We start from the raw sequence: 26972 nt of genomic DNA on the forward strand, positions 1-26972 counted from the left end.
GCCGGGTGGGAGGGGGCGTTATACTCTGGTTTCTCTTCAGATCGTATAAATCTTTCGCCTTTTACTAAAGATTTCCGTGGAGAGGAACAAGCACGAGTGTCGTGGAATTTTTTGAGGCTCTGCTTCGGCAGAGCTACCCATACTTGGTCAAAAATAGAACGAAAACCCGCTTTTTAAGCCCAATCTTCTCTTACTTCTTTTCACTACCCTTTAAGCGTCCCGCTCTCCCTCACGCTATCTCAGCTCTTGCCTCAGCGCCCTAGCGGCCTCACCGCGCATGCGCACAGCGCCTCCATGCCCCCACCGAACTACACCTCCCATCATGCCCTGCCCCGCCCCCGCCGCGCGCGGGGCACGCCGGGAGTTGTAGTCCCGCGGCACTCCGCCTCCCGGGAGGCCCCGCGGCACGCCGGGCGCGCGGCGTTTAAATCGTTGTCGGTTGGGCGGGCCCAGCCTGGCGCTGCCCCCGCCGCCGCCATGGACCCCCGGCTGTACCAGCGCGTCTGCCCCGGCCGCGTCCTCAACATCCAGCGCAGCAACGGTGCGAGGGGGCTCGGCGGGGCGTGGGGGGCACCGGGAACGGGTTGGGGGGGTCCCCGGGGGTCCCCGGCTCACGGAGCTGCCTTGCAGGCCTGATCCACAAGGCGACGGTGCGGACGGTGAACGCGGAGAGGTCCCTGGTGGCCGTGGAGTGGTCCGAGGGCGGCGCCGTCAAGGGCAAGGAGGTGAGGCTGTGTGGGGTTTTTCCTCAAAAAAACTCAAAAACGGTCCCGTCTGTGCCTCAGCCGGCTCCTGCCGTGCTGGGTCTGCCCTCAGGTGGATCAATGCTTCGTCCAGGCTGGCGCAGATAACCCCGCTGTGCTGATCGCAGGGGTTATCTGTAAATAAACGTCCCCAGGTAAGGCGTGGGGGGGTTGTCACCACACCTGAGTGGTGCCAAGAGGGCTCCTGGCCCTACAGCCACCAGGTAGGATGCAGTGTGTGCGTCTGTGCCCCTGCTGGGTGGCTTCCTGTGCTCCCACAGCCCCAGCTCTGCTGTTATCTGCTGGTTTTTGGTGCCTCTGGCAATGCCTTTCCAGCTTTCCTTAGGACTTTGTAGCTGTGCAATAAACGCAGCGCTGTTTGATGCTTTCAGGTGTATTGCTTACAGCCTGGTGTTATAACGCCAGCCCTGGTGGACCCAGAGGGATTTGTAACACCCAGGATACAGCCCTCAAAGTCTGAACTGTGACGCAGCTTCATCCCCCTTTCTCTGGGGCACAGCGTGCTGAGAGGCCTCCAGCTGTGTTTTTAGTGCCCTGCTCTCTGATTCCTCTGCACTTTACTTTTCAGGGAACGTTATCTCTTCCTTAGAGCTACTGAGTTTTCTTTCTCTGCAACGAGAACCTTGCACAGAGAAATGTCTCAGAACAGACAGGGAGCAAACCACGGTTTTGGGCTAGAGTCCAAGTGACAACGGCGCTGCTGGATTTGAATCACTCTTGGCCAGTGCCAGTCTGAAATGTCCCAGTTAGTGTAGAGAAAAGGCCATGAGGCCCTGCTGGTGGAACCGCCGTGTTTCCCTGGGGGGATTGAGGTTGTAGCTGAAAGCCTGGCACTTAAATTCTCCTTTGGTGAATGAGCAAACACGCTGTTCTTGGCAGTTTCTCTGGGAACTTAGGTACTGCAGGGCCTCTGAAGAGGCTGTTCAAAAAGCAGCATTTCTTACGTGCTGCTAGTGTGTATCATACCATCCACATACACTTGCTTCTGAGGGAATTAGTTTATCTGATTAGATGCATACAGATTTTATATAAATCAAATTTTGAAGTTTTTTTTCTCCTATGTTAGAATGTGGTATCTCCATGGGATCACATGAGTGTTTTTGCTCTTTTTATATGGACCCTTATTTTATCAAAGTAAATTAAGATTTAACTGAGAGCTGGATAACTTCCTCAAGTGGTGCTTGTATTACTGCTTTGATATTAGGTGAGTTCCAGTGCAAGCTGCTGTGGCACTGGAGTTATTTTTGTGTCCACGTGCTTTCAAGCTCTTCTGCAGGGTTAGGTTTGGAAAAACTGAAACGAGCGAGGCGGTGCCTTTTGTGCTCGTGCCTGCCCTTGGCTGCCTGCCCCATGGTCGCTGCCCTGCGTCTGGGCGCTGCGGAATGCTGCGGAGGCAGGATTATGACTTCACTGGAAGGTCAGGCAGGAGGTGGCAGCTGGTCCTAGGTAAAATCACTTGCAGTTGCCAGAGAAAATGCAGGTGAACTGACTTTTGGATTAGATGCTGAATCCCTTGTTTCCCGAGGTCTAAGTAGCTCTCTGAAGTTTATTTCAGTAAGCGCAGTCACGCAGTAAACTCTTAATGCTCTCCTAGCACAGAAGTCATGGAGATTTACTAAGATTAGCTGTAAGAGATTAAAGCAGTTGATGCCAAATGTGCTTTGCCTATCTCCTCAGACGTGTTCTATGGCACCTGCAGAGCTGCGTGGTGTTTGGCAGATGAGGGTAAATGGCATAACTTGCACGTTATGAGACTCTTCAAATGGAGTATGAACTATTGCCTAGCACCTTGAAGCTAGAAGGCTTCTTTAACTTAACATTTGGCAGGCAGTCAGTCAGGTTTGTTTGCCTGTACTGAAAAGCAACATGTAAAAAAATGCTGTAGGTGGTAGCAGCAATATTTTACCTTTGCTCTTGCAGATTGATATTGATGATGTGATAACAATAAATCCTGAGTTAACAGAGGAACTACGTGCTGCAGATGTGAAAGAGAACCTTCCTTTGCAAGAGAATGTGACTGTACAGGTAAGCATTTTAGTCTCTCCAAAGGTGCTAACATGTCAGCAGCAGCATGCTTTAGACCAGATCTGTTTATAAACGATACTGGCAGCCTTACAAGTCAGAGACCTCATGCTTTGTGTTCTGTCTCACTGTTAGGCTTTGGTCAGAAATCCTTGTTGTATTAATGTTCCTTTGTAGTGCTGTGCTAGGTATTCATGGCTTACTGTGATGACTAACTGCACTCATTGTTTTCCAGAAACAGAAGCGTAGAACAACCCTGTCAAAAATTCCTGCTCCGCGGGAAGGTGAGATAATATTTCTTTTCCTCTTCAAAACAGTGGTGATCTTCCATTGTAGCCATATTATTCCAGTTTAGTTAGTGCCTCATAACACTGCTTGCTCAGGCAATGCTAGTAAGAGCATACCCCTTCATATCAACACTTTGGACTCCTGAGTGCAGAACTTCTGCCAGCAAATTGCCCTCCTGTTCCTGTGAGCTCAGGTTTGTTGACACGTTGCCCTTTTCTTCAGTATTGCTGTAGTTATTCCTTGACGCTGCTTTAAATGTCACTAGGAAGTTCCTGCTGCAGTGAGGTTTAAAGTTTTGTATGGGATTTTGCAAATGCCACAAAAAAACAAAAGGTAAGTGACAGTTATTAAGACAAAAGGGTGTCAAAATGAGAATGGAAAGGGCAAGGAAGAAATAGTAGTGTCAAATGGATGTCTCCTCTTCAAATAGTCCCTCTAGACAATAACTTGAGCTTTATTCCTGGAGACATTTCAGACTAGGCAGCCAAAATGCTAGCTGGTGTGCCACAGCTCAGTGACTTAGTGTCAGTACAGTGTTTTGAGCACAGCCAGAAGAGGAGACAGGTGTGGAAGTGTGGGATTGCTAAGGAATTGTTTTTTTTTGAGGTGCTGGGAATTGGGAAACTCCCATATTTTCTTACTTTATCTCTTTAGTTGACTCTTGTTTTTGAGTTGACAGCATTAAAGGTCTATTTGTAATGTACTTGAGTGATGCTGAGGTCAAAGGGTTGCAGATTTATTAACTCTTAATGTACATAGCTGCCCTTTTACGTGAGCTGTGAATGGCTGCATTTGTCTGGCCTTTTTTGTTGTACGTGATGCAAGACAGGGAAACTGGAATCAAAAGACAACAGTACAAATCCCCTTGTATCTGAGAGGCAGGAACAGTCTGAGAAGCTTAATGTGTCAAAAGTTTTTCTGATCATCTTCAAATGCAGAGAACTCTCCACAGATTTTGTGAATCAGCAAGAAAAATGATGTGGTAAAGTGCTGATTGTCTCTAGACAGACCTGATTAATGGAGCTGGATAGCCAGATGGAAGAATAAAGGTGTTTTAATCCAGTCAGTGGCTGATGGAGAAATGTCCTCGCAGAGGCTGCTGCTTCCCTTAAGTACGGAGTCTAATGGCAAATCTGACATGCCTGTTGCCTTTGCTACTAGCAGAGTCTTGTCCCTGAAGACTTGCTCACAGTACAAGAGGGAAGCAGTGACTTCAGTATTCATCAGATAATACCTATTATTGCAGTTAGTCCTTGACACTCACGGGCTATGCGTGTCCTGTAGCAAACTCTGTGCTGCACCAATCAAAAAGGTAATGTTGGCTTCAGGTTTCAGTTCTTAGGCAAAGCAAATTAAAGAAGATCAGGGGGTGTCTGTCTCCATCTCTCAGGGAAGTAAAAAAAGCAAAAGCAGTGCTTTCAGAATGAATTCAGAAACAGATACTAAGTTCTCTGAAGCAGTAAGAGCTTTAGAGGTTTTTGTATATTCTTGTGCACAAGAACAATCTGAATCAAACCCATTTAGATGCAGCAAATCCTGCAGCTAATATTCTTGTCTAGGACCACTATTGTTTGCAGAAAGTGCTGTTGAGTTTATGATGAGATCAGGTGTCTGGGCATGTGTGGCAAAAGGAATGAAATACCATGTCTGTGTATAATGAAATGGATTCTTTTTGTTCCTAAAGTTGCGACAATGGCACCTAAAGTCTCTGCACCTGAGCAGAAGAATCCAGGTAAAAAGTTAACACATGAGCACTGAATTTTGTGGGCGCAGTTGTAAGGAATTTGATCCAGAATTGAAATTCACCCTTGATGTGAAACAAACCTGATTTCCTTTCAAATCAGAGTGATTAATTCTGGATAAATTCTTGTGATTGCTGGAGGTGGAGGTGAGAGTAGCTCTAGCTTTCATACCACACTTCTATCTTTTCGTATCAGATTTGCTTTCTTTACAAATCTGTTGAGGTGTATGTTCCTGTCACCTGTTAAGCTTCCTGGGTGAGTGATTTGTCTCAGTGAAAGAACTGTAACTAGGTATGAGGCAATGGAGACTGCCTACAGAAAGGCCCTTTTTGAAGGTTTGCTATAGATAGTCTGTCTTGTAGCTGAATTTAGTGTCATCAAACTGCCGCTCTGCTACACACACCATCTGTGTTTGGATGTTGTAATGGTGGGCATGATCCGGCTCATGACCAGTTTTCCCTTTGGATGTGGAAGGCGAAAGAAATTTTTTTTATCCTGACTTTTCCTTAGAGCTTCCCTAGATAACCCACTCTGTAGTCTGTATAGCAAAATTAGCCTTGCTTTTCATACTGTCACCATCACAATTAATTCGTAGCCCTGTGAGTGTGAAACTTCAGAGGATTTCTCAGTCCCCTGAGTTGTAACTGCCTCCTTCCTAGGTATCAAGGTTCCAGAACTGCCATATTAGTGAATCCTTAGTGGTATCTGGAAAGAAATTCATTGAAACTGCAAATCTGGAATGAACTGTGTGCTTTTCTGTAGTGGTCGCTTCTCACCCACCTACCTTTCCAGTAGTGCTTTATCCTAGGCTTTGGTAATGCACCAGAGGTCTGAAAATGGTTCTTTTAAGTACAACCTGCACTTCTTGGAGTAAGTGATTACTTACAAATGTCGGAGTGTCTGCATGATGCTGAACTTGAATTCGTTTTTCCAAAGCTATGCGTGGCCGCTCCAGGATGTCTGTCATCACGGAACCTCAGTGCAGCCTCCAGGAAAATGAGATGGTGGATCCCTCCACTTCTACACAAACAAGAAACAATTTGTTGGTTCCTGGTGAGTGGAAAAAGAGCCCAGAGAATTCTTAATAAGAAGCAACATGCTTTGTATGTATTTAATTAGGTAAACTGCAAATCTAGGGGGAGGAGCAACCCCTACCCCTTCATATATTAAATGAGAGAGGGGGAGTTCGGCCACAATGTAAACATCCAGGGCTTCTGCCTGAAGGGGTTCTCAAAGGACTCTGAAAACTATGTTGTTGAAGGATGGTGTACTTTGTTAACGAGAGCTGCAGCTGTGCTTGTGGTGCATGTGGTATCTGCATACCAGCATAAAGTGGCATTTACAGGGCTAGAGTGGGAAGCCAAGTGCCTTAATAGTGCTGACAACAGGCTCCAGCTACACTGGTTGTAGTTCTACCTATACCAGTTGAGTAAAGTAAGGACTTTAGCCTGCCTGAATAATGAATCTGTAGTTATTTATCTTTACCAGACCTACCCCATGAATAGCTGTGGGCATTCCTTGCGTATTAAGTTTTGCAAAGGCATTCAAATAAGAGGTTTGATATTAACTTCTTGCCTGGTTGGTGTGGCATCGATTTGTAGCTTTGAATAAAGTTTGTGATCAGTGAAGAATTTAAAAAATTCGCACATATATTTTAGCAAGTTCTCCTTCCTGATCCAGAATTGGAGTTGAGGAATAGCTGTGGTCTGTGAGGATTTGCAAATTATGAAATGTTCTTGATCTTTGGGTTCCAGTTATTGTCTTTGGTGTGGCTTCTTTCCGCAGGTGGCCGTACCAAGACTAGCAGGCTGAGCTATGCTCCAGAACCCACACTGACAAACGGAAATTCAGAGGATCATCTGCTTTCTGCTAGAATGAACCCTCCAGTGAGCCCAGGTACCTGGCAGCAGTGGGTAAGAACTGGCTCACCAGTCAGAAGTGCATCACTGCGACTGCTGCTTTGTGTAGTCCTAGACGAATGCTTTGAAAGGGTGGCTTAAGAAACTCAGTTCTGCTGCCTAAGTATTTTTATTATAAATATATCATTCTGTTATAGTGGTTGTCTCCTCAGAAATGCTGCCCTTAGAGTGATGGTGTGACATGCTAACCAGCTTCTGGTAGGTAGATCAGCTTTGGGAAAGAAGCCCTGAAAAATCAACGACCATTCTTCTGAAGATGACTATTTCCTATACAACTTAGGCTAGTCTGTCAGTAACCTTGACATTTTTGTAAAACATCATGCTTAAAACAAGGTGAAAACTTAATCCAAGGAAGTGTTTTCATTTTATCTAGTTCGGAGAAGATCTAACATTGTGAAAGAGATGGAGAAAATGAAAAACAAGAGAGAAGAAAAGAGAGCTCAAATCAGTGAAATCAGGACAAAACGTGCACAGGTAGAGTACTCTATGCCAATAAGAGAAAATTCTATAAGGTAATGCAACCTGGTAGTTAAAACCAAAATGTATTTTGGACAGACCTTGTTCTTTGTTCTTCAATTTGTGCCAAAAGATGGATTGATTCTAGTTTCAGAATGTTCTGAATCTTGTGGTCTTCAAGTGAATACTTCTCTAACTCTTGGTTGTGTTTGGTGTTCTCTGGGGCTTTTTTTCTGCTACAGGTTAATTACCTTCATGTCTGTTTTCTCATGCAGGAATTTGACAGCAGTTGTCCAAACTCAGAGTTTGCACGGATGATCAAGGAATTCAGAGCAACTTTAGACTGCCAGCCACTATCTATAACTGACCCAGTACGTAAATACTGAGGCTGCAGAGTGCAGCACACAGACACTTCGACTTCTTTATTTTGTACTGATGGTTTTAGCAGATGAGCAAATTAGTGCATCACAGCTCTTGGGAAATCCTCTGAGCATATTGTGATCCTGAGGGCGCCCAGTGGTAAATGCAAGGTCACTTACCTCTCCTATTTAGGGCTAAGCTGCCTCGCATTGCTTTGTGTATGGCACTAGTGAAGAGTTTACACTTTGAAAATGATCATGCAATGCTTTGTGTGTAACATTAGTAGTTCTCAGAGCTTGTAAAGGGCAGAGCCTATTACATAGCAGTTTGGTTTGTAGGTATAGGTATAAGTAAGTTAAACCAGACTAGTTGCCCTATGTGTTAGATATCTAAGTTGTATATTGAGTAATTTTAGAGTAGGTCAAAAAGTGAAAGAGCAAAAGTAGAGGTCAAACTACAAAAAGCAGGTTCACCTCAGCAGTTACGGAGGTGGCATTGGTTAATTCCTGAGAACAAGTAGTCTTTGTCTAGCAAAAGCCTTGCTATAGTCAGTGGAAAAAATGACAGCATTTAAGTTCAAGCATGCGTAGGTGCTGGCTAGCATAGAACACGAGGTAGTTTGTGTACTTGCATCTGACAGAGCTGAGAACCAGCTGCTTGTGTAGAGGTCCCTGCATGACAGGGCTGAGCTTGTCATCTCCTACCTCCTGCTTCATCCAATGGAACGGGCACTTTACAAACCCAACTGATGTGCAGCTGTGCTGCACAAATAGCTAAACTTACTGCATCAGTGAAGAACTTCAGGTCAAAAAACCCTCTAGAGGTAAATTAAAATGATAATTTACCTGGATTTGACTCTAGTTGCAATAGTAATGTCACAGATTGTGCTGGACAGCTGGCCAAGAACTGAACATGTTATTGATCCTAAAAAAAAAAGAATATTTGGGACACTGTTTTTAGCATAGGAGCATTTCTGTGCAATACGTTGAGAATGCTACCCAGGAGTAAATTGTTCATAGTGTTGCTTGTGCATTCAATGGACTTTATGACTTACACTCCTCCGTGAGTGGGTCTCCTCCTGACCAGTACCAGAGGAAACTCAGTGTTTTGAAAAGTCAATGTGAGGGAGCATGGAACCTTTCTCAGTGACACTCAGTAGGTGTAATTAGGAAGTAATTATTATTTGTTTTCTTAACTTTCTTTTAGATAGAAGAACACAGGATTTGTGTCTGTGTCAGGAAGCGCCCTCTAAATAAACAAGGTGAGTGTTCTGACAAAGCAGATCTGACTTTGGAGCAGTTTGACATTGATTATTCATGTTAAATATGAGGGTCTCTTCCACCAACAGAAATTCTGAAGAAGGAATGTGATGTGATTACTGTTCCAAGCAAATGTGTCCTGCTGGTCCATGAGCCAAAGCAGAAAGTGGATCTAACAAAATACCTTGAAACCCAAGCATTCAGATTTGACTTCTCATTTGATGAACTGGCTTCTAATGAAATGGTGTACAGGTAATGCTTTCCTCTTGTTGGAATGACTTTCAAGATAGCACAGAGCTATGGCTAGATGACAGCCTAGTTTAAAGAAACTGCTGCCTGCAATAAATATGAAAATTATTTTTGGAGGAATCCAAAAGACTGAAAAGTTTAGTTTTGGTGTGGCCTTGCAAAAAAAAATAAAATAGCTTCTTTAGGAAAATTAATAGAGCAGGATGTGAACTGCTTGCCTTAACTGTTTTTTACCTTCTGAATATCCAGGTTCACTGCTAGGCCTCTTGTACAGACCATCTTTGAGGGTGGAAGAGCGACATGTTTCGCATACGGCCAGACAGGCAGTGGCAAGACACATGTAAGTTTTTCTCCAGAGTATCCAATCTTCTAGCTTTAGATAATGTTGAAGTTCCTTGATGTTGCAGGATTGTAAAAGGAGCTCAAATCTTGCTTTATTTTCTTAAAAAGATAACAGTTTCAGTTGTTAATCCTCTTTTTCTGTATTTCTGTAGTTAGAAGTATTAGTGGCTTTCCTCTGAAGTTGTGAGTAAAGTCATGCTAAATTTATCCCATAGTTCTTTTTTAAAGACCCAAGGATGATATCCTGACGTATTAGTGACAGAGCCATAGCTATTCCTTGCCTTGAACTGCTGTTGCTGCCCCAACTTTGCAAATTAGGGCTATTAGCCTACATCTGAGACAAAGGCTATTGTCTGTATTGTATTTTGAGTTTGGAGACATTCCAAAGACCTTAGTGGTTATGTAAGAAAATGCTGCTTATTTGTTGCACATGAATGCTTAAATGATCTGGTATTGTGAAGTGGTGGAAATTACTGTGTTCACTTTCTAACCACTCCTTCCAGCCCACCACCTGCAGTTTCAAGAGAACTGGCAATTGTGTATTCTGCCTCAGAGAATTTTCAGCAACTGGGTTGTCTTTTTCCTCTTCTATAAACTAAAGGGAAGGAAAATGGAAATTCTCTGCCTTTACACTATGATAGTGGAGCCAAATCCATGGTCTTCTTGCTCTGCAAGTAAGCCTTTAGGTCAGACCAAGGTGATGTGGACTGGACTTTGCTAGCTAACCAGCTTAAATGATAAAGACAGGTGCTGTCATTCAAGTGTTAGAGGCAAAGTTTTTAGGCTAGGTTCTCCTATCACTATTACTTAGTCAACTATTTATCTCCTCCATTAACCCAAAAGGAAGCACTGTAGAGATTTGGATATGGCTGTCTTCATCGCACTAAAATGCACACACAAACCTGCTCATCTGAGCATCATTCAACTGTAAGGCATTCAAATTTCCTAATTACTTCCATTTCTTAATTACTTCCCCTTCCTGATCCTAGGGCACATAAGTAGTGCAAGGACAATAGCTGCACCTTGAGACTGGAATGTTGCATATTAAACTCTAGTAGATTGAGAATATATTATGGGATTGAGATGTGTTTTAAATGATTCACTGAGATAGCACCAAGTAAAAATTCTGTGAGGATTAAAGGTACCTGTCAAAGAAGGTAAAGGAAGAAGCTTGGTGCACAGGGTTGATTCATTTTGATATCACACATGAGTTTTTGCAAGTCATGGTGAAAATGGTACTAAACTTATTTCCAAACAAATGAGTCTCTGCTCTGGCCAGAGGCTATCCAGTTGCACTTGCATTTCCCCTAGGAGGAATAACTGCACCGAATTCCTGTGAAGTAGTTAGCACTGCAGAGCCTTACAGGCGTTTAGCTGACACTTTGCATAGTCCAAATCTCTTCTCTGAACTGATAGGGAAGTAGAAAACCGACTTTAATTGTACTGCTGCAATCACCTCACTGACATCAGTTATCATATACATGATAACTTCCAAGTATGTTCTCAGTACTATAATCAGGTAGCCTGACTGGCTCTTGTGCCATATCTCACTTTTGATGGCCTTTTCTCTTCACAGACTATGGGTGGAGACTTTTCGGGGAGAGCACAGAATGCCTCGAAGGGCATATATGCTTTTGCATGTAAGTTGATTCTTTAGATATGAAAATTAAATTAGTGCATGCTTTCCTTAAATAGATAAGGCTTGTTTTTGTATGGATACTTTTTTTTTCTGGGAAAAGATACATAAGTTTTCATTAGTAAGTGGCGGTGTTTGTTGCAGGAGGTGGGATTAGTTTTTCCGTTTCACAAACTGTATTTTCCATCCAACATCTAGTTTTCTAGATCCACCTGCTTTTTATCACTTGTCAGAAAAGATTTGCTTTTGAGATAGGTGACGTATCTTCTAGTTTGACACTTGCTGGGCTGAAACATCTAATTTTGATTAGTTCTGCTTTGCTTTTGTATCAGCCTAAGGATGGTGCTTGGAAATAGCCTGACTTGAATGCAACAGAACACTATCCATTTCTGATATAAAGCTTTTTATACAGAAAGCATACAAATCTGATTTTTTTCATTTAAGCACTAGGTGTGTTAAAAAAAAAAAAGCACACATAAAGCACCTGTTTCTGAGAATATCTTATAAACCCCTCGATACAATCCCTAGAAAGCACCATGAACCCTGATCTCTTGTACTTTCCCTACAGAAGAGCATTTTGTGAAACTATCTGTGTAGCAAAGCAGTTGAAACAAGCAACTCTTTGCTAGTCCCTGAATCAATTATGACTGTCTCTGAAGGAAAGTCTGCTTTTCAGATCAAAGTGTGAAGTCTGTTTGTGAGAGACTGAACTCGATTCAAACAAAGGCCCAACTAATCTGCTAAATTGTTTCCAGCAGCAATGCTGATGCTCAGAGAGGTGTCTTCTAGATTCTCCACAGGAAGAGCTTCAAACAAATGCTTGACTCTTGCAAACCTGTCCAAAGCAATAGCAGATCATAATTTTCTCCCAGACCAGCAAGGGGGACAGTATTTGCTTCTACTGATCTTACTGGATCAGTTAGCATTGTTGTCTGCAAATAATATTAACAGTAGAAACCAAGCATTTTCTTGGGATAGCCATCATTCAGCTGCCAGGAGCACTACATTATGGCTAAGCAATATTCAAAAGCAATTCAAGTAGCAGCTAGGGTATGTTTTAATGTAGCTAAGTAAACTCCTGTCTTTCCTCACTAGCACAAGATGTCTTCCTTCTTCTAAACCAGCCCAGGTACAGAAGTCAGGACCTGGAAGTCTATGTGACTTTCTTTGAAATATACAATGGAAAGGTAAGACTTTTTATATTAAAAAAAATAAATAAATCCTAGCATGACTTCTGTGACTGCATATTTGATAAACAGAGGAATGAAACTTTATAGTTTCAATAGTTCTATGTACTCTACTGTTCTTGGCATGTTTGGAATTGAATTGGAAGACTATGTTAAATGTGCTGTTCCTATATAGTTCTCTACTTACTCTGTACTGTCTTTATAGTCTCAAATCTCTTTCTCAAGGAGAGTTATTCAGACTTGTCTTGGTTTTGTTGCCTGAATATAGGTGTTTGATCTCTTGAATAAGAAGGCAAAGCTTCGAGTCCTGGAGGATGGCAAGCAGCAGGTCCAGGTGGTTGGCCTTCAAGAGAGACAAGTCAGCTGTGCTGAAGATGTCATTAGAATGATTGAGATGGGCAGTGCATGCAGGTTTGATGCCTTAAAACAATAAGAAAAGTCCATGTCCTGTTGTACCTCTGTATCTGCAAAAAAATGTGACTGTAGCCCAGGGCTTGGAGATTTCAAAGAGGAGGCTGCTGTATCCACTAACAGACAGGCACTGATCCACACCTCTGTGTGAAAACGAGGGTTACAGAATAAAGGACTGGCAGGGATGGGTTTAGCCTTCCTTGCATAGTGGCCACGTCCTCACATCTCTTCTGAAGAGAGAAACAGCTCAGCTGAGATGGCTGCCTGGTGCCAATGCCTATTTCCTAGAAGTAGTTTACAGGAACATATGTAGTTCCCTGTGGGCTTGTAAGATCGAGGAAGAGCAGATGGCATCAAGCTATAGCTGCAAAAATACTTGGTCTTAACTGCAGGCCAGATGAGTTGTTCCTGTAACAGCAAAAATGCTTCATGTCATTTGGGGATCTTTAAAGAGTCCCTGAGAGAAGGTGCTGAGGGACAGCTGTAGGCTTGGCTGCTCATCTTGGCAGGCCAGCTGCAGTTGGGGTATCTCTGCTGTTGTACTGGCTTGTCTTTAATTGGGGCTGAATTCTGTATCGGCAAGTCTTACCTGTCTAATAAGGTGCAGCTGTTAGGGAAATATTACTTGGCAAATGAGAACTCCTTGGCTGCAGTATTACGTTGCATGTGCATCCTGAAAGCTCATTTAGCTAAAGAAGCATGCACAGCAGAATGACATTTCAGCCAAGAACTAACATTTCAGACTCCTGCCTCCCCCAGCAATTTTTAAGAACATCCTCCTTCTATTTTCCCCTAGGAGCAGGGATGTAGGTGGGACAGCAAACCTGCCAGCCCTTGCAGGGTATAAATGTTGATGAAGGTCACAGTGAGGTTTATGGTACATCAGACTCCAATCTCTTGCAGTGACAGAGCAGGTGCAGAGGTTAACCAGCAAGCCAGCTTGGCTGGGGAAAGGGATTTACCATGCCTGTAATGTGCTAGCACAGCTAATGCTGTTTAGTGGGGGAAGCTTGGTGGAGCTTACCGTGTGATAGCATTAGGAGAATGACATGTGGTCTGCTCTGTGGCAGGAAGATGCTGTGCTCAAGGTATTTCTTCTAGCTTCAAATGCATACAAGGTATTAGCAGTCAGAAAAATATTCTAGTGCAGGCTGGTTAAGTTGAGCCAGGCAGCTTGATATTAGAAGTGATTCTTTATTTCATGCAATCTTGAGGTATTAATGTGTGGGTTAAACAACTGAACTGGCCGCAGATCTAGTGCTGTCAGGACCTCAAAGTCTTCTGTGACACAGTTCTAACACTGGTTTGCTTATTTGTTGTAGGACATCGGGACAAACTTTTGCAAATGCTAGCTCTTCACGGTCACATGCCTGCTTCCAAATCATACTGCGCCGAAGAGGGAAGATGCTTGGCAAATTCTCCTTGGTGGATCTGGCAGGAAATGAGAGGGGTGCGGACACATCTAGTGCTGACAGGCAGACACGAATGGAAGGGGCAGAAATCAATAAAAGCCTGCTAGCTTTGAAGGTGAGCTATAACTCAAGGAGCAAATGGTACTACTCAGCACATGGATTCTGTTTTCCTCTGGGGTTATCTGCTGTTTCTTTCTAGTGCAAGGGAAAAGAACAGCTAAAGGAATCCCAGCTTTGTATTTTAATAACCATGAACATGTGTATACTTCCATTTATAATGTTTCCAGGAAGGCAGTGTAGTTTTGTCAGACACCCATTTCAAGCTTCGTTCAAGTTTTTATTGAATGTATGGTGGATATACCACGTATCTTTTTGACAGTCAAGTATGTGGAGTCTATTTAAAAGGCTATGAAGCACATACAGAGCAATGGAGATGACCATTGTCCAGCCTGTTGGGTTTACTAGCAGTTGGTGGCTGTAGCTTGCAGAGCTGTTTGAGAAGAGATGCAGTGACTGCATTCATGATTTGTCTTTTCTTAGGAATGTATCCGAGCTCTAGGCCAGAACAAATCTCATACCCCCTTCCGGGAAAGCAAGCTGACCCAGGTGCTGAGAGACTCTTTCATAGGAACTAACTCAAGAACCTGTATGGTGAGTATGTGCGTGGCACAGCTGAACCCACTCACTGCTTGTGATCTCTGCAGTGTGTCCAGATAGCTGCATGCTCCCTTTCTAAGGGGAGGGGAGTTGGAAGTCACAAAGCTTCAGTTCTCTGCAAAAAAAGTCTTGCAGTTTTTCACCCACAGCAACTGAGACCAACAACTGGTGAGCTCTGAGACGTGGGACTCACTGTGGCTTTCTGTTCTGTTTGCAGATAGCAATGATTTCTCCAGGCATGAGTTCATGCGAGTACACCTTAAACACACTGAGATACGCTGACAGGTAATGGCCTTCCTGGCCTGGGGATTCTACTCTTGTTGTGGAATGTGTTTTGGCTGATTTCACACTGATCAAAAGTTCTCTTGGTGTCATTACCTGTGATGACAATTTGGAGGTTACATTTGCTGGGAATGAATAATCTTAAAGCTGTCTTCAGAAACTATCATGGGGGGGATAATAGAGGTTGTATAAAACCATAACTCTCTTTTACTCAGAGGAGTGTTTTATGTAAGACTTCAGACCACCTTGTTTTTTGTAGGGAGTTTACCCTGTTAGCAGCACATCCTGAATGGTTACCTCCATGATTTTGCTTCTTGCAGTATTCTATGCAGGGTCCCCTATGTGTGTGCTAAGAATGTTTCCCTGACATGACCCTACACATGATGCAGAAGGACAGTAGGTGTGTTTGATAGACTTTAATAGAAGCTAATAGGGTATGACACTAAGGAGATTTTGGGTGAAATCTAAAGAATCTGGAGAACTCATGTGCCTTGCAGCAAATGGTGTGAATGTGGATTTTGAATGCTCCGTGGTTGGGCTTTGGGTACCTGCAGTGCACAACAGATTTATAAGCACTGAGACTTAAGATTCACAAGGGGGTCTTGCTGAAACCTGGAACTGCTGTGCAGAGCAGAGAGCCTTTATGTGCCCTTACACCTCTCTGGTGGGTGACAAGCAAAAAAGGACAGACAGACTCCACAGCTACAGGGAGAGCAGCCTGTATTAAGTCTAAGCTCAACAGCTAAGGAAACAGCTAAGCTTTTCCCTTTTTCACCAGGGTCAGTGGTGCTTGAATTTTTTGTTGCTGATGCTGTGTTGTGTGGATCTGTGTGCTGTGGCTGCAGAGCCTATGACTTCTGTCGTACGTTAACAAGATGACACTTCCACACTTCAGATTTGGTAGCTTTCCATTGTTTGGTTTGCAAAAGGCTGCTTGGTTCTTTCCTTTCCAGCCTCTGAAAGGTGTCTGCTAATTCAAGCCACAAGCATTCAGGAGCACTAGGGATCTTGACAGGTTTCCAGATTTTGTTCTGGATTGAAGTTCTTTTTCTGGTGGACAGTCATTCCTAATCACCTGAAAGTACACGACAAAATGCAACATCTGACTTATGGTGTGCTTCAGTAAGATGCTAGTCTTGCTAGTTGTACGCACTGGATTCTTAGCTAGTGCACAAGGCAAATTCAAGCTATAAAGGGGGTGTGTAAGCTGGAACTGGAAATATGAAGCTGACATTAGTAACTAGAAAAAGTACCTAGCTGATGCCTGACCTCTACCTCTAGCTCTGTGTCCTCAGATATAATTTTTATCCTTATAGGCCTATTCTGGCATGGAGGGTCTCTATGGGAGGGGTGGGGATCAGCCTTATTCCTTTTCTTTCCATACAAAGTCCTCATAATTGGTCACAACAAACCAAGCCGACATGTGGAAGATAGCCTGTGTATGTGTGAAAGGCTTTGCTGGCAATTAGTATCGTGTACTTGGAACGCTTCTCTTGTGGAGAAGTCCTAAATTGATGTGGCTAGGCTGGACGTAAAGACACATCTCTTGGCTTTGCTTCCCACAGCCCTCTGGAGTTTGTCCATGAAAGCTTGCTCCAGGTGTGGTAATGTGGATTTTTTTTAACCAACTAAGTCAGTGCTGAGCACAAACGGATTGCAGTAGCTGTTTTGTGATGCTGTAGCTCTGAAATTGCTGAAAGACTGAGTGGTAAATCTTGTTGCAGAGTGAAAGAGCTCAGCCCTCATAATGGAGGTGGTGAAACACAGAATCACATGGAGATTGAGGACGAGGAAACGGAGATCAGTGGAGAAAGCTCAGCTCTTCAACACAATGTACGTGTGGGCAGTGGGCTGAAAAAATCTCAAAGCTTGAAGTTGTTGAAAACAATCTGCTGTTCTTACTTGAGCTGTTTCTTGCAGCTCTCCAAGGATGAGGAGGAAGATATATCTCCCCACATGTTCCATTTCCGTGAGGCTATCACTCAGATTGGTGAACGGGAGGAGAAGGTTATAGAACAGCTTAGAGAACTGAGACAGGTAGGTGGAAGAGGCAAGCCCAGCCTAAGCTGCCTTCTCTGTGTTGACAAGAACTTGCCTTGTCTGCGCCTAGTGCTACTGTGCAGGCTGTGGGCTGTAATGAAAGATGCTGTCAGTGATGTTACCTTTTCCTCAGTGCCAGCTTTTCCCTCTGGTTTCCTGCTAAACTGGTTTAACTGTGGAATTCCAGTGCTTGTGGCCAGCCAGTCCCCCTCCCCTCCAGCTAGCAAGCTCTGCTTGCACCAACTGATACTGGGCTGTCAAAGCTCAGCTCTGCTCTGGTGTGCCATATTCAAAGCAACTCATTGAATTTTCAGAAAGCTGACTTCTCTGATTTCTCTTCATGGTCTTTCTTGTAAATACAGAAAATGACGACTGAACTTGACTACCTCTTGGGAATCACAGAGCAACCAGACTATGATCTTGAGACCTTTGTGAGCAGAGCAAAGTACTTCGTAGAGGAGAGCTCAAGAAATTTCCTTAGTGTCAGAGGTATGTTAATGCTTCTTGAGATAGTGCCTACTCAAGAGTTTCTAAATAGCAGTGTCACTAATCCTTTTTTTTTTCTCTTGAAGATCTGAAATAACATCAGCTTGCTTATCTGGGAGTGGTTATCTGGGAGTGGTGGTGGTGTTGAGCATTCAGTCCTTCTGCACTGCTGATAGTTCTGAGCACTTTGCTAGGAGATCACAGCATCAGACCTGAAATGTCCTATCGTCTGTACTAGCCAAAACTTACTTTGAAAATATCTTCCACTTTTTCAATGCCCTATAAAACTGCCCTCTCTTGAGAATAATGCTATACCCACTAAGAAGAGTTGATGTAACCAATGAATAAAACAGACATAGCTTATCTCTTGCCTTGCCCAAAAAACAGGCACCTGAGAAATAGATGCCAATACCATAGGCATTTGCAGGGGTATGTCTACTATTTCCACTTTTGTTTTCATGGATATTGGGCCTTAATATCTATCCAATATCTATCAGCTGACAAGCTTTGTGAGATCCAGCAGGATGTGATGCTGGGGATCTGATGTTGGCTGAGCTGTTTTTGCACAGTGCGCTTGCCTCTGTAGCCCTTGCAGATGGCAGCAGCTGAGCTGAAAAGAACAGCTGGGCTGGAGAATTCAGCCCTCAGGTCAGTCCCCCTGCTAATGCTGTCTTCCATTACAGAAACATTGGATGCCCTGGTGGTCGCCATGCAGCTGGAGGAGCAAGCCAGCAAGCAGATGAACAAGCAGAGGCCTCAGTAAATACAGCAAAACCTGGTTCACAAGCAGTCTTCTGTATGTCTTGCATGTTTGTCAGTGGTTTGAGTAACTCCTATTTCAAATGCAGTAGGGTGTCTGCAGGTCTGGTGTGCCTGAGGGCAGTGAATGTGGCAGCCTCTCTTCATGGCCTGGTATCAGGGGACTCTGCAGAGACCCTGCTAGAAACCACGCCTGCAAGGCTTGGGGAGGGGGGCCTGAGAGTGTGTTAGATATGTCTGACATCTGGTCCTTTGTTAGTGACAATGGTCTCCTCTGATAGAACTAGATAAATGTATAACTTTCTGGTGTACATATAACTTTTGGTCCAGATGTGTTTGAAACTTTTACAAGTCTCTTCTAGGAAGAAAACCGACTATGTGATTGTAAAAAATCAGTATTTTAAGAAACTTGATAAATAAATGGTCCTGTATTTAAGTAACTTCTATCTTATAAAATATTTCTTACTGATTTTTTGCTAAAGTCTAATTGTTCCTAAAGACTTGTTGGTGTTGTGGAGAAAGCTTCCTCCAAGAAATCAGCCTTCTTTTTAAAGTCTTTACTCTTGTAATGTTTGCATAAAAATCATTTAAAATAAATGTTGTTTCTTAATAGAGATCCTGCTGGGTAGATCTTGCCTAGTGTGGCGGGGGGGGGGGAGCCTCTAAACCAGTCTCCTGTACTTAGCAAAGCCCAACAGGTTGTAGTGTGTGGCTCTGCCCTTTTGGTAGCAGGAAAATGGGAAGGGCCCTGTGCCTCCTCTGTACCTATGGAGTTCAGTTAGGCTTCAAAGGTAGCCCCAGGCTTTTACTTCACATGTATCTTCCATGTGGGAAATAGTTAACATGCCACATAAAATAACATGTTCAGCAGCTTTCCAACAATGTGAGTAATCTGTGATAGATGTTAGTGTAAGGGGGGGGTGTTGCTGGAGAAGTGACTGTGCCCCCAGCCTTGTACATACCTTCTGTGGACTGCTTCCTTCCCATGTCTTTGGGGATGTCCAGTGTACTGGAGGCCAGTTCTTCAGCCTGGGCTCGATCCATTTTTGTGTACCAGGTCTCAGGACTGTCCTGGAAGAGGTCATGATAGTGTTATGATGACTTGTAGTATGATGCAGGCAGAGCCCAAGTGCTATGTACTGCACCCCAGGAGCCGAACTCAGGAGTGACCTGGTTGGGAGGAGCTCAAGTCACCTCATGCCTCATTCTGACACCAAATTCCCACTGTTACAAGTCTGAGAGAGCAAGGAGTCAGAGCAATTATCTTCCTGAACACAGCCTGAAGGTAAACACTTTCCAAAGGGTAGGCTTTTCTGAAATATTATTGAAGACTGGATTCTTTTAAAAAAGTCCAGTCTCTACACCCATGGAAAACAGACTGAGCTCTAAGGGCCATTGAAACCTGTAAGAAAGGCATGCTTACCATAAAGAGCTGGAAAAGTGTGTCCCCTACTGCCTTCTTCATGTGCTCCTCCGCAAAGGGAAATGTATGGACAAAGTACTGCAACAGAACAGAGTTAGAGTTGGTACATGTATGATGCAGCTCTAGATCACTATGTTACATGACAGTTATTCCCTGAGCCACCTCCTTTAGCAGCACTTCATGAACTTCAGTGGTTTGTAACCCCCTTTTCACCCTGAGTAGCCTGATTCTCAGTTGTCCCTCATTCAGCCCCTTGCTGTCTACTGCCAGCATGGTCCTTCCTCTTCCCAGCCATCACCTGTGACTGTTATGTAGGCAGAGTTGTGCTGAGGTGGCTCTTTATGCAGCACCAACAGGACAAAATATCCTGCTTATACTTCTGTGCTAGTGTCTAGCTCTAAGCAAACTGCCTTGTTTAGCCTGTGAGCTCTGTGCTTGCTACTCAGGGCAAGCTGCTGCTTAGAACAGAGGTGTGAGGGCCAACGCTGGCTTCTCAGCACCTTCTTTTTGGTGGTTGGCATATGGGACAGGAAGCACTGCTACTGCCTGAAGGAAGTGCCACTCCTGCCTTTGTGAATAAGACTGTGTCTGCTGTACTCAGAAAAAAAAAGAAAGCCCACGATGCAGGGAGCCTTTCTGTTCAAGTGGTCAGGGGAGAGACTTGGTGTTACACTGGCCTCCACTACACACCATCACACTCACCTTCAGGGAGATGCTGCCGTGTCTCTGGCTGGGCATATGTTCCATGTTCCCCACAGCGACCATCAGGCCATGCACCACGTTCAGCTGGATCAGCTCTTCAGCCACTTCTATTGACTCCTTGGCTAATATGCTGCAATAAGACAGGCCGTCAGCCCCTACCCTGTACAGGGGAAGGGGCACACAACAAATTGGGTCTGGCCCTCTTGGTGCAGACCTGGTGTGACCCCAATGGAAAACTGACATGTTCCTGTTTCTACCCTGCCCTAGAGGCAATGATGGGCAGAAGACAGGAAAACAAACAAGCAAAATAAAAATAAACAGTTGTCTCTACATAGATTGTCAATCATTTAACATATTCTTGCTGCAAACCAGCTGTTTAATTATTGTCAGGAGCTTCCTAGTGTGTATTAAATTCTAGAACGTTTCCTGCATGGCCATAAAGAACCCAGGACTCAAAGCAGAAGTACCACCAATGTTATTGCTTCTGTGAGCATGACCCCGGAAGATGCTCCAGTGTGTCTCTGTACCCACTAAGTTCACCTGCCTATGCAGGAAAACCTTTTTTTCCCCCGTCATCTACTTTTGCAGAAAAAGTGTTCTTATAGCACTATCTTGTGGACACCGCAAGAAATTCACAGTGAATGCACAAACTTTAGCACAAATGGCTGAATTTAAGGATTCTGCAGTCACTCATAAGCACTAGATTCTTCCACTGGGCAGCTGATGTTAAATAACATTTAATTACTTGTGGCTCACAGCTATGTGGAGAATATGGTGGTCTTGAGCAATACAGCACCCCTCAGCCCCGTGCTGTGGAAGGACACACACACATTGCATCCAGGCCCAGCCATAAAGGGGACATTGTGACAGCAGACAGGGCCAGAGCTGAAAGGACTCCACATCTCCCTATAAAAAAATAAAAAATAAAACCCAGTCCAGTGTCAGTAGCAGGGAGGGTCTGAGCACTGCTACCTTCAGGCAGCGGCTCTGCCCTGAACACACTCATCTCCAAACAGCCTAGAACAGGGCTTGGCAGAGCTGGGGTGTCCAGCCAGAGAGCAGTGCCAGAGGGGAATGCTCCCTGGAGGAACGTGTCCCAGTCCATTCCTATTCAAAGGAAGATGCTTCCCTAAAGTCTTTTTCATGCTCCTGTGGGGTTTGCTGCAAAGTCTCTTACCCAATTGCTTTTGCAGCAGCTGCCTGCTGAATGTATGCCAGCATCGGCTCCCTCGGGCACAGCGCGTTTGGGTCTGCAGGAGGAAAATGAACCAAGTGAGAAGGCTGCTTGGGAACAGTCCTGAGGTGTGAGAAGGGAGGGGACGGGGTAACACGAAAAAGAGGATTTCTCCTCAGGGAAGGCCTGTGGCTGTGTAGGGCACACCCGCAGAGCCCGCTGCAGCCCGCTGGGGGCCAGGCCGGAGCTGCCACCCTCAGCAGATCTCTGCAGGTGCGGGCAGCCCCAGCCGGGGGCACTGTTACCTGCGGTGCTCTCGCTGCGGGAGGCGAGCGCTGGGTGCCCGGGAGGTGTCAGCGCGGCCACCAGCGCCGCCAGCAGGGCCGGGCGGACACGGAGGGGCAGCAGGGCCGGCAGCAGCTGCAGGGCTGCGGGGAAAGCAGCGCATATCGGTTAAACCCCGTATGTACCCCAAAAACACAAAAGAATACCAGACGTCTATTTTTGACCAAGTATGGGTAGCTCTGCCGAAGCAGAGCCTCAAAAAATTCCACGACACTCGTGCTTGTTCCTCTCCACGGAAATCTTTAGTAAAAGGCGAAAGATTTATACGATCTGAAGAGAAACCAGAGTATAACACCCTGCCCCACCCGGCCCAGGCCCAGCGCCGCCCGCCGCCCCCTAGCTCACGGTGACTGACCCCCGCAGAGCTCCGACCAGCCCCGGCCCCGCTCCCTGCTCCCCCTGCCCCGTCCCCCCGCAGCCCTCGGGCTCGGCACGGTGCCGGGAGCGGCGCTGGAACCGAGCCGGGGAGCGCCACGGTACCGCGGTGCGCGCCGGGTATGCAAATGAGCAGGGGCTGAGGGGCGGGGCCGAAGGGCTGGGGGCGGGGCCTGGGGCCGCATGGCGCGGAGGTGCCCCCAGCGCGACCCACCCCCTCTGCCGGTGACTGAGCCGGGGCAGCTCCCCCAAACACCCCGCGCCTCTCGAGCCCGTTCCGCCTTTGCTGGCCGCAGGGGGAACGCGACTGCTAGGGGTAAGGGAAGGCCGAGGCTCCCCGTGCCTCCCCTGTGTCTCATCAGCCGGTGTGGTGCCCATCCCGTAACAAGGGTCCTTTGGAGGGCCTGGGGGCTGCAGGGCTGCCAGCCTGACCTCGCTGCCAGGAGAGGGGCTGGGAGAAGCTCGTCTGCAATCGTGTGTGGGACCAGCAGGGTCCCACATACATGCAGAGTGTGTGGGTTCAGGCCCAGCCGGCATGGGTTCATGAAAGGCACATCCTGCCTGACCAGCCTCATCTCCTTGTGACTGGGTGACCCGCTTGGGGGACGGGGGAGAGGCTGCTGAGGTGGGCTGCCGAGCCTCCAACAAGACCTGTGGCACCATCTGCCATAGAATGCTCCTGGAGCAGCTGGCAGCGCATAGCCTGGGCAGGTACAGCTGGGCTGGGTTAACTGTTGGGGCGGCCGGGCCCGGAGAGTGGTGGCGAATGGAGTGGAACCGGCTGGTGACTGGTGACCGGTGGTGATCCCCAGGGGGACCTCAGGAAGACCTCAGTGCTCTCTGCAACCGCCTGAAAGGAAGCTGGGGGGCGGCCTCTGACCGCACAGAAGCAGCGACAGAACCCGCAGGAATAGTTTGGGCCTGCACCCGCTAACCCTAAGCTAAGAAACTGCTTAGAAAGCTGATAGTAAGTACCTATAGAGCCTAAAGTCGTTCTATTTTTGACCAGGAAGGGGTAGCTCTGCCGAAGCAGAGCCTCAAAAAATTCCACGACACTCGTGCTTGTTCCTCTCCACGGAAATCTTTAGTAAAAGGCGAAAGATTTATACGATCTGAAGAGAAACCAGAGTATAACGCCCTCCCCCACCCGGCCCGAGCCCAACGCCGCCCGCCGCCCCCGAGCTCACGGCGCCGCTCCCCCCAAACTCCGGTCAGCCCCGGCCCCGCTCCCCCCATCCCCTCCCCACCCCACGGCCCCGCTCCCGGCCCCGTTCCCGGCCCGAGGCAGCAGCGGCGGAGAGCGGAGCGGGCGGGAGCGCGCGGTGCCGCGCGGCGCACCACGGGTATGCAAATGAGGCGCATGCTAATGAGGCGCGCGCGCGGGAAACGGCCCCGCTGAGCCCCCCCCCGGCCGAGTCCTACCTTCGTGCTGCACCTCCAGGTGCGCCGAGCCCAGCAGGGCCAGCAGGGGCTCCAGCAGCGCGGGGGGCGCCTCTCCCACCAGCTCCTGTGGGGACAGGGGCAGGGTGAGGGGGCAGCTGGCACCCTGAGGGCACCGGGGTGGCTCCCTGCTGCCCCCTGATCCCGTGGGGAAATGGGCTGAGGCAGGGGGAGCCCCGGGGGAGCCCCAAGGAAAGGTGATGCTGCCCGTTGAGCCCTGCCACCCACCTGCATCGCCCCCAGGGTCTGCAGAGCCAGCTGCTGGGCTCGGGGGGAGGCGCAGGGCAGCACCGCGATGAGGCCTTTGTAGACTTGGTGCTGGTATTTGGGGTTGCCGCGGCCCAGGGTGTCCAGCAGAACCTGCGCGTCCTCTTGAGCCTCTGCTGAGGTGGAGGTGGCCAACAACTCGGCGAGGCATCGCACCCCTGTGTGGAGAAAGAGAGGGCAAATTATGTCTGGGTGAGTCTGCAGGTCACACTTCTTGGCGGTTTTGCTCACACCCCCCAAAAGCACAGCATCATGTCCCACTCAAAGTGCGGCTTGAGGAACAGAAGCCAGGAAAAAAGTTCTTTGTTCTTATCAAGAGCCATGACACCAGCTGGAAAAAGAGACAGCCAGGCTGTCAGCTGGAGTAGAGGGCCAAAGCCCTTCTGCAGGCATTTACACAAGGAGCAAACCTGGCACTGAGATGCCAACAGTGCTGCTAAGGATCCTCCTGCTGCTCCTGCAGCTTCATTTCTCTGGGAGGAAGCTGTGGCAGCAGGTATCACCCCACAGTCACTGACAACCTGAGGCATAATCTGAACTACAGAGCAATGAATGGCATTTCGCTTCTGATGTCCAGGAGAAAAAAAAAATAATAGGAAAAAAATATTGTTAAGGTTCTTTCAAAAGCAAGAAACCCTCCCACCTCTAGAGGTGGGCAGACACTGCAGGTAAGAATAGAAACTGTTTTGTGAGTTTCACTGTAGCAGTTGCAACCAGCAGGACAGCAATATCACATCAGAAGAAATCACTGTAAAGAAAGCGAGCTCATTAAAACCAGAGAGGGGATGAAATGCAACCACTCCACAATAGCCAGGACTCTGAACTCCCTCCAGCAAGATGAACGCCGCGGCAATCTGCCATCGGCAGGTGGAGGGGAAGGAGGGGCGCAGCGCTGCGAGCAGCCCTGGGGGCCAGAGGTCACGGAGAACATCCTCGGCTGAATTAGGAAAAAGCGCAGATGGACACACCGCCTACCGTAGCTCTCACAAATGAGCTCCTTATACTTCCTGCCAGCGTTTGCGATGAGCTGGAGCAGCTTGACAGACTCCCTTTTGTCCTCTTCTTTCAGGTGGTTCAGCCCTAGTATTTCCAGGAGAGTCATGACACCTCCGATCTCCAGAAATTCAATAAGGTATCTGCGCCTGCAGGGATGGGGGAACAAAGCCCAAAATGTCACCGGCCCTGGAGCCCATCTTCCCGACCGAGCACTCTGTGCTCCTGGGATCTGTCACCTCCTGCCTCGCTGTAGCAGGGCCCTGGTGCCCAGACACCCAACACGAGGTGCCTGGGGCTGAGCTGGGACGGCTGCAGCAGATGCCCACCAGCAGCACGGTCTGCAGCAGGTCACCAGCTCCTGTTTTTCCCTTGTGCTCATTTCAGACACTGAACGGCAGGCACAGAAAGCCCCATTGCTGCACTTGTGCTCCCAACACATTCCTCCCACACCATGCCAGTGACCCTGTGGCTCTGGTGATGGGCAAGCAGTGGATTGGGTTTTGGGGACATCTGAAAATCCAACTTACAGTAAGCCACAGCCCTTGCTGGGGCCTGCCCTGCATGAAATGCTTAAACAGCCCTTCCAAAAGCCTGCCCAGGACCTGTTATTTTCTTTCTCTCCTGAACCCTGCCACCCTCATGTGCACCTCTCATGCAGCTACGTTCTCTACTCACCCGCCTGCAGCAGATAAGAAGATGCCAATAGACTTGAGCAGCTTGTCAAGGCACGTGCTGTGCATGTAGCTGTTCGATAAGGCTAAGGAGGGAATGACAGACCATCCTGGTGCCCCCCCGGCAACTCTGGCAATGTGGAGCTCTGAACCTGGGTACCCTCTCTGTTAGAGAGCGTGGAGCTTCCTCTCAAAGGTGTGCAGAGGCAGCACGCTCACCCCAACAGGAGAAAAACCACTAATTCTAGGTTCCTGAGAGTCAAGCTACATGACTTTTCCCTCAGTTCCATCTTCAGATAGCTATTTTTTTTCCCCTGCAGCTGGATATGGATCTCTCTACTTATTCTTTGAACATTTTTTTGTTAGAGAACATCCCCTTCCTCTCCAGCCCACTACCACGTGCCACCCTCATCTTTCCAAGGAAACAGATACGTCATCCTGAGCCACGCTGTCAGGCGAGCCAGAAACAAGCTGGCTCCCTGGGAGAATTCCAGCTCCAGCTCTGGTTCTGTCTTGCCGTTATTGCTTTTGATGAAGCTGTCCAGGACGTGGCTTCGAGCAACTTTGTGACCGCTGTCCCATTCTTGCAGGAAAACCATGAGCTTCCTGATGGCCTCCTGCTCTTTGACAGAAGCCATGATCTCTTCTGCCTAGAGAAAAGTGAGAAGGTAAAAAAAAAGGCCTTAAAGACAGAAAAAGTGTATATTGAGGAATTACCACCAGAATCACATTTAAAATGTTCTCTGGCAAATTAAATATTAATATAAAAGCACTTACTAGCCATTTATTACATCTTTTTCCTTTACACTCGTTTCATAGATAGCAAAACTGAGCTAACAGGAGAGTTTCTGGTAAGCCTGAAGCTGCACAGAGAATCTGCAATAGACTTGAGATTATTTTCCAAGGGCAGCTGGCTTCACCACGGGAACTCTCTTCTCCGCTGTGTTAATAAAGTCATTTTGATGTTACTCATTCCCCCCACTTTGGTTTCTTGCTAGGTTCATGATATGAACACTGCATCTCATATCTGACCTACCAGAGAGTAAATAGAGTGAAATGAGAGCACAAATAGGTATGGATTTATGGGGAGTGACAGGGTCAAGGGGGCTGTAAATGCCTGTTAGCGTGCAGCAGTGCAGCCTGCTCTCACCCACAGGGTGCAGCGAGTCACTGGGGCTGGGCCCACATCCATTCCAGGAGGTTTGGCCTGGGCAGTGGCAAAATGGCTTGGGACCCTTCGGCATGGTGGAAAAATTGCTATTTTTTTTCCCCTTTTCTAATTTCTATGTGCACATTCTGAGTTTTCAG

General features: G+C 46.8%; 2 protein-coding genes and 3 non-coding genes across 6 annotated transcripts; 2 read left to right on the forward strand and 3 right to left on the reverse strand.

The window, feature by feature from the left end:
* The first annotated feature begins 20 nt into the window (after window positions 1-20).
* LOC116492271 lies at window positions 21-135 on the forward strand. Its single transcript, XR_004253581.1, has one exon. It is a non-coding gene; the product is annotated as a U5 spliceosomal RNA (small nuclear RNA).
* A 342-nt stretch (window positions 136-477) lies between these two features.
* On the forward strand, window positions 478-18806 carry KIF2C (kinesin family member 2C). 2 transcript variants are annotated; one of them, XM_032192774.1, is made up of 22 exons: window positions 478-541; window positions 631-725; window positions 2685-2789; window positions 3022-3070; window positions 4759-4806; window positions 5753-5869; window positions 6602-6712; window positions 7109-7209; window positions 7467-7562; window positions 8758-8812; window positions 8900-9062; window positions 9309-9399; window positions 10978-11041; window positions 12133-12224; window positions 12493-12635; window positions 13958-14162; window positions 14588-14698; window positions 14922-14989; window positions 16711-16819; window positions 16907-17023; window positions 17389-17515; window positions 18196-18806. In XM_032192774.1, the coding sequence occupies exons 1-22, from the start codon at window positions 478-480 to the stop codon at window positions 18273-18275; spliced, it is 2211 nt and encodes a 736-aa protein (XP_032048665.1). In that variant the 3' UTR covers window positions 18276-18806. The 2 variants fall into 2 exon arrangements, with proteins under 2 accessions (XP_032048665.1, XP_032048666.1); XM_032192775.1 differs by lacking the exon at window positions 4759-4806 and having other exon boundaries at window positions 486-541.
* On the reverse strand, window positions 18499-26908 carry ARMH1 (armadillo like helical domain containing 1). Its single transcript, XM_032192246.1, has 11 exons — window positions 26819-26908; window positions 26097-26314; window positions 24973-25139; window positions 23959-24155; window positions 23713-23797; window positions 21876-21998; window positions 21574-21646; window positions 20397-20526; window positions 19695-19772; window positions 19234-19342; window positions 18499-18629 (listed from the first exon to the last, which is right to left on the reverse strand). The coding sequence occupies exons 1-11, from the start codon at window positions 26906-26908 to the stop codon at window positions 18499-18501; spliced, it is 1401 nt and encodes a 466-aa protein (XP_032048137.1).
* Window positions 22091-22205, reverse strand: LOC116492278. Its single transcript, XR_004253588.1, has one exon. It is a non-coding gene; the product is annotated as a U5 spliceosomal RNA (small nuclear RNA).
* LOC116492279 lies at window positions 23308-23422 on the reverse strand. Its single transcript, XR_004253589.1, has one exon. It is a non-coding gene; the product is annotated as a U5 spliceosomal RNA (small nuclear RNA).
* Window positions 26909-26972: the final 64 nt, after the last annotated feature.

The sequence above is a fragment of the Aythya fuligula genome, chromosome 8 (genome assembly GCF_009819795.1).
Source record: "Aythya fuligula isolate bAytFul2 chromosome 8, bAytFul2.pri, whole genome shotgun sequence".
Taxonomy (NCBI): Eukaryota; Metazoa; Chordata; class Aves; order Anseriformes; family Anatidae; genus Aythya; species Aythya fuligula.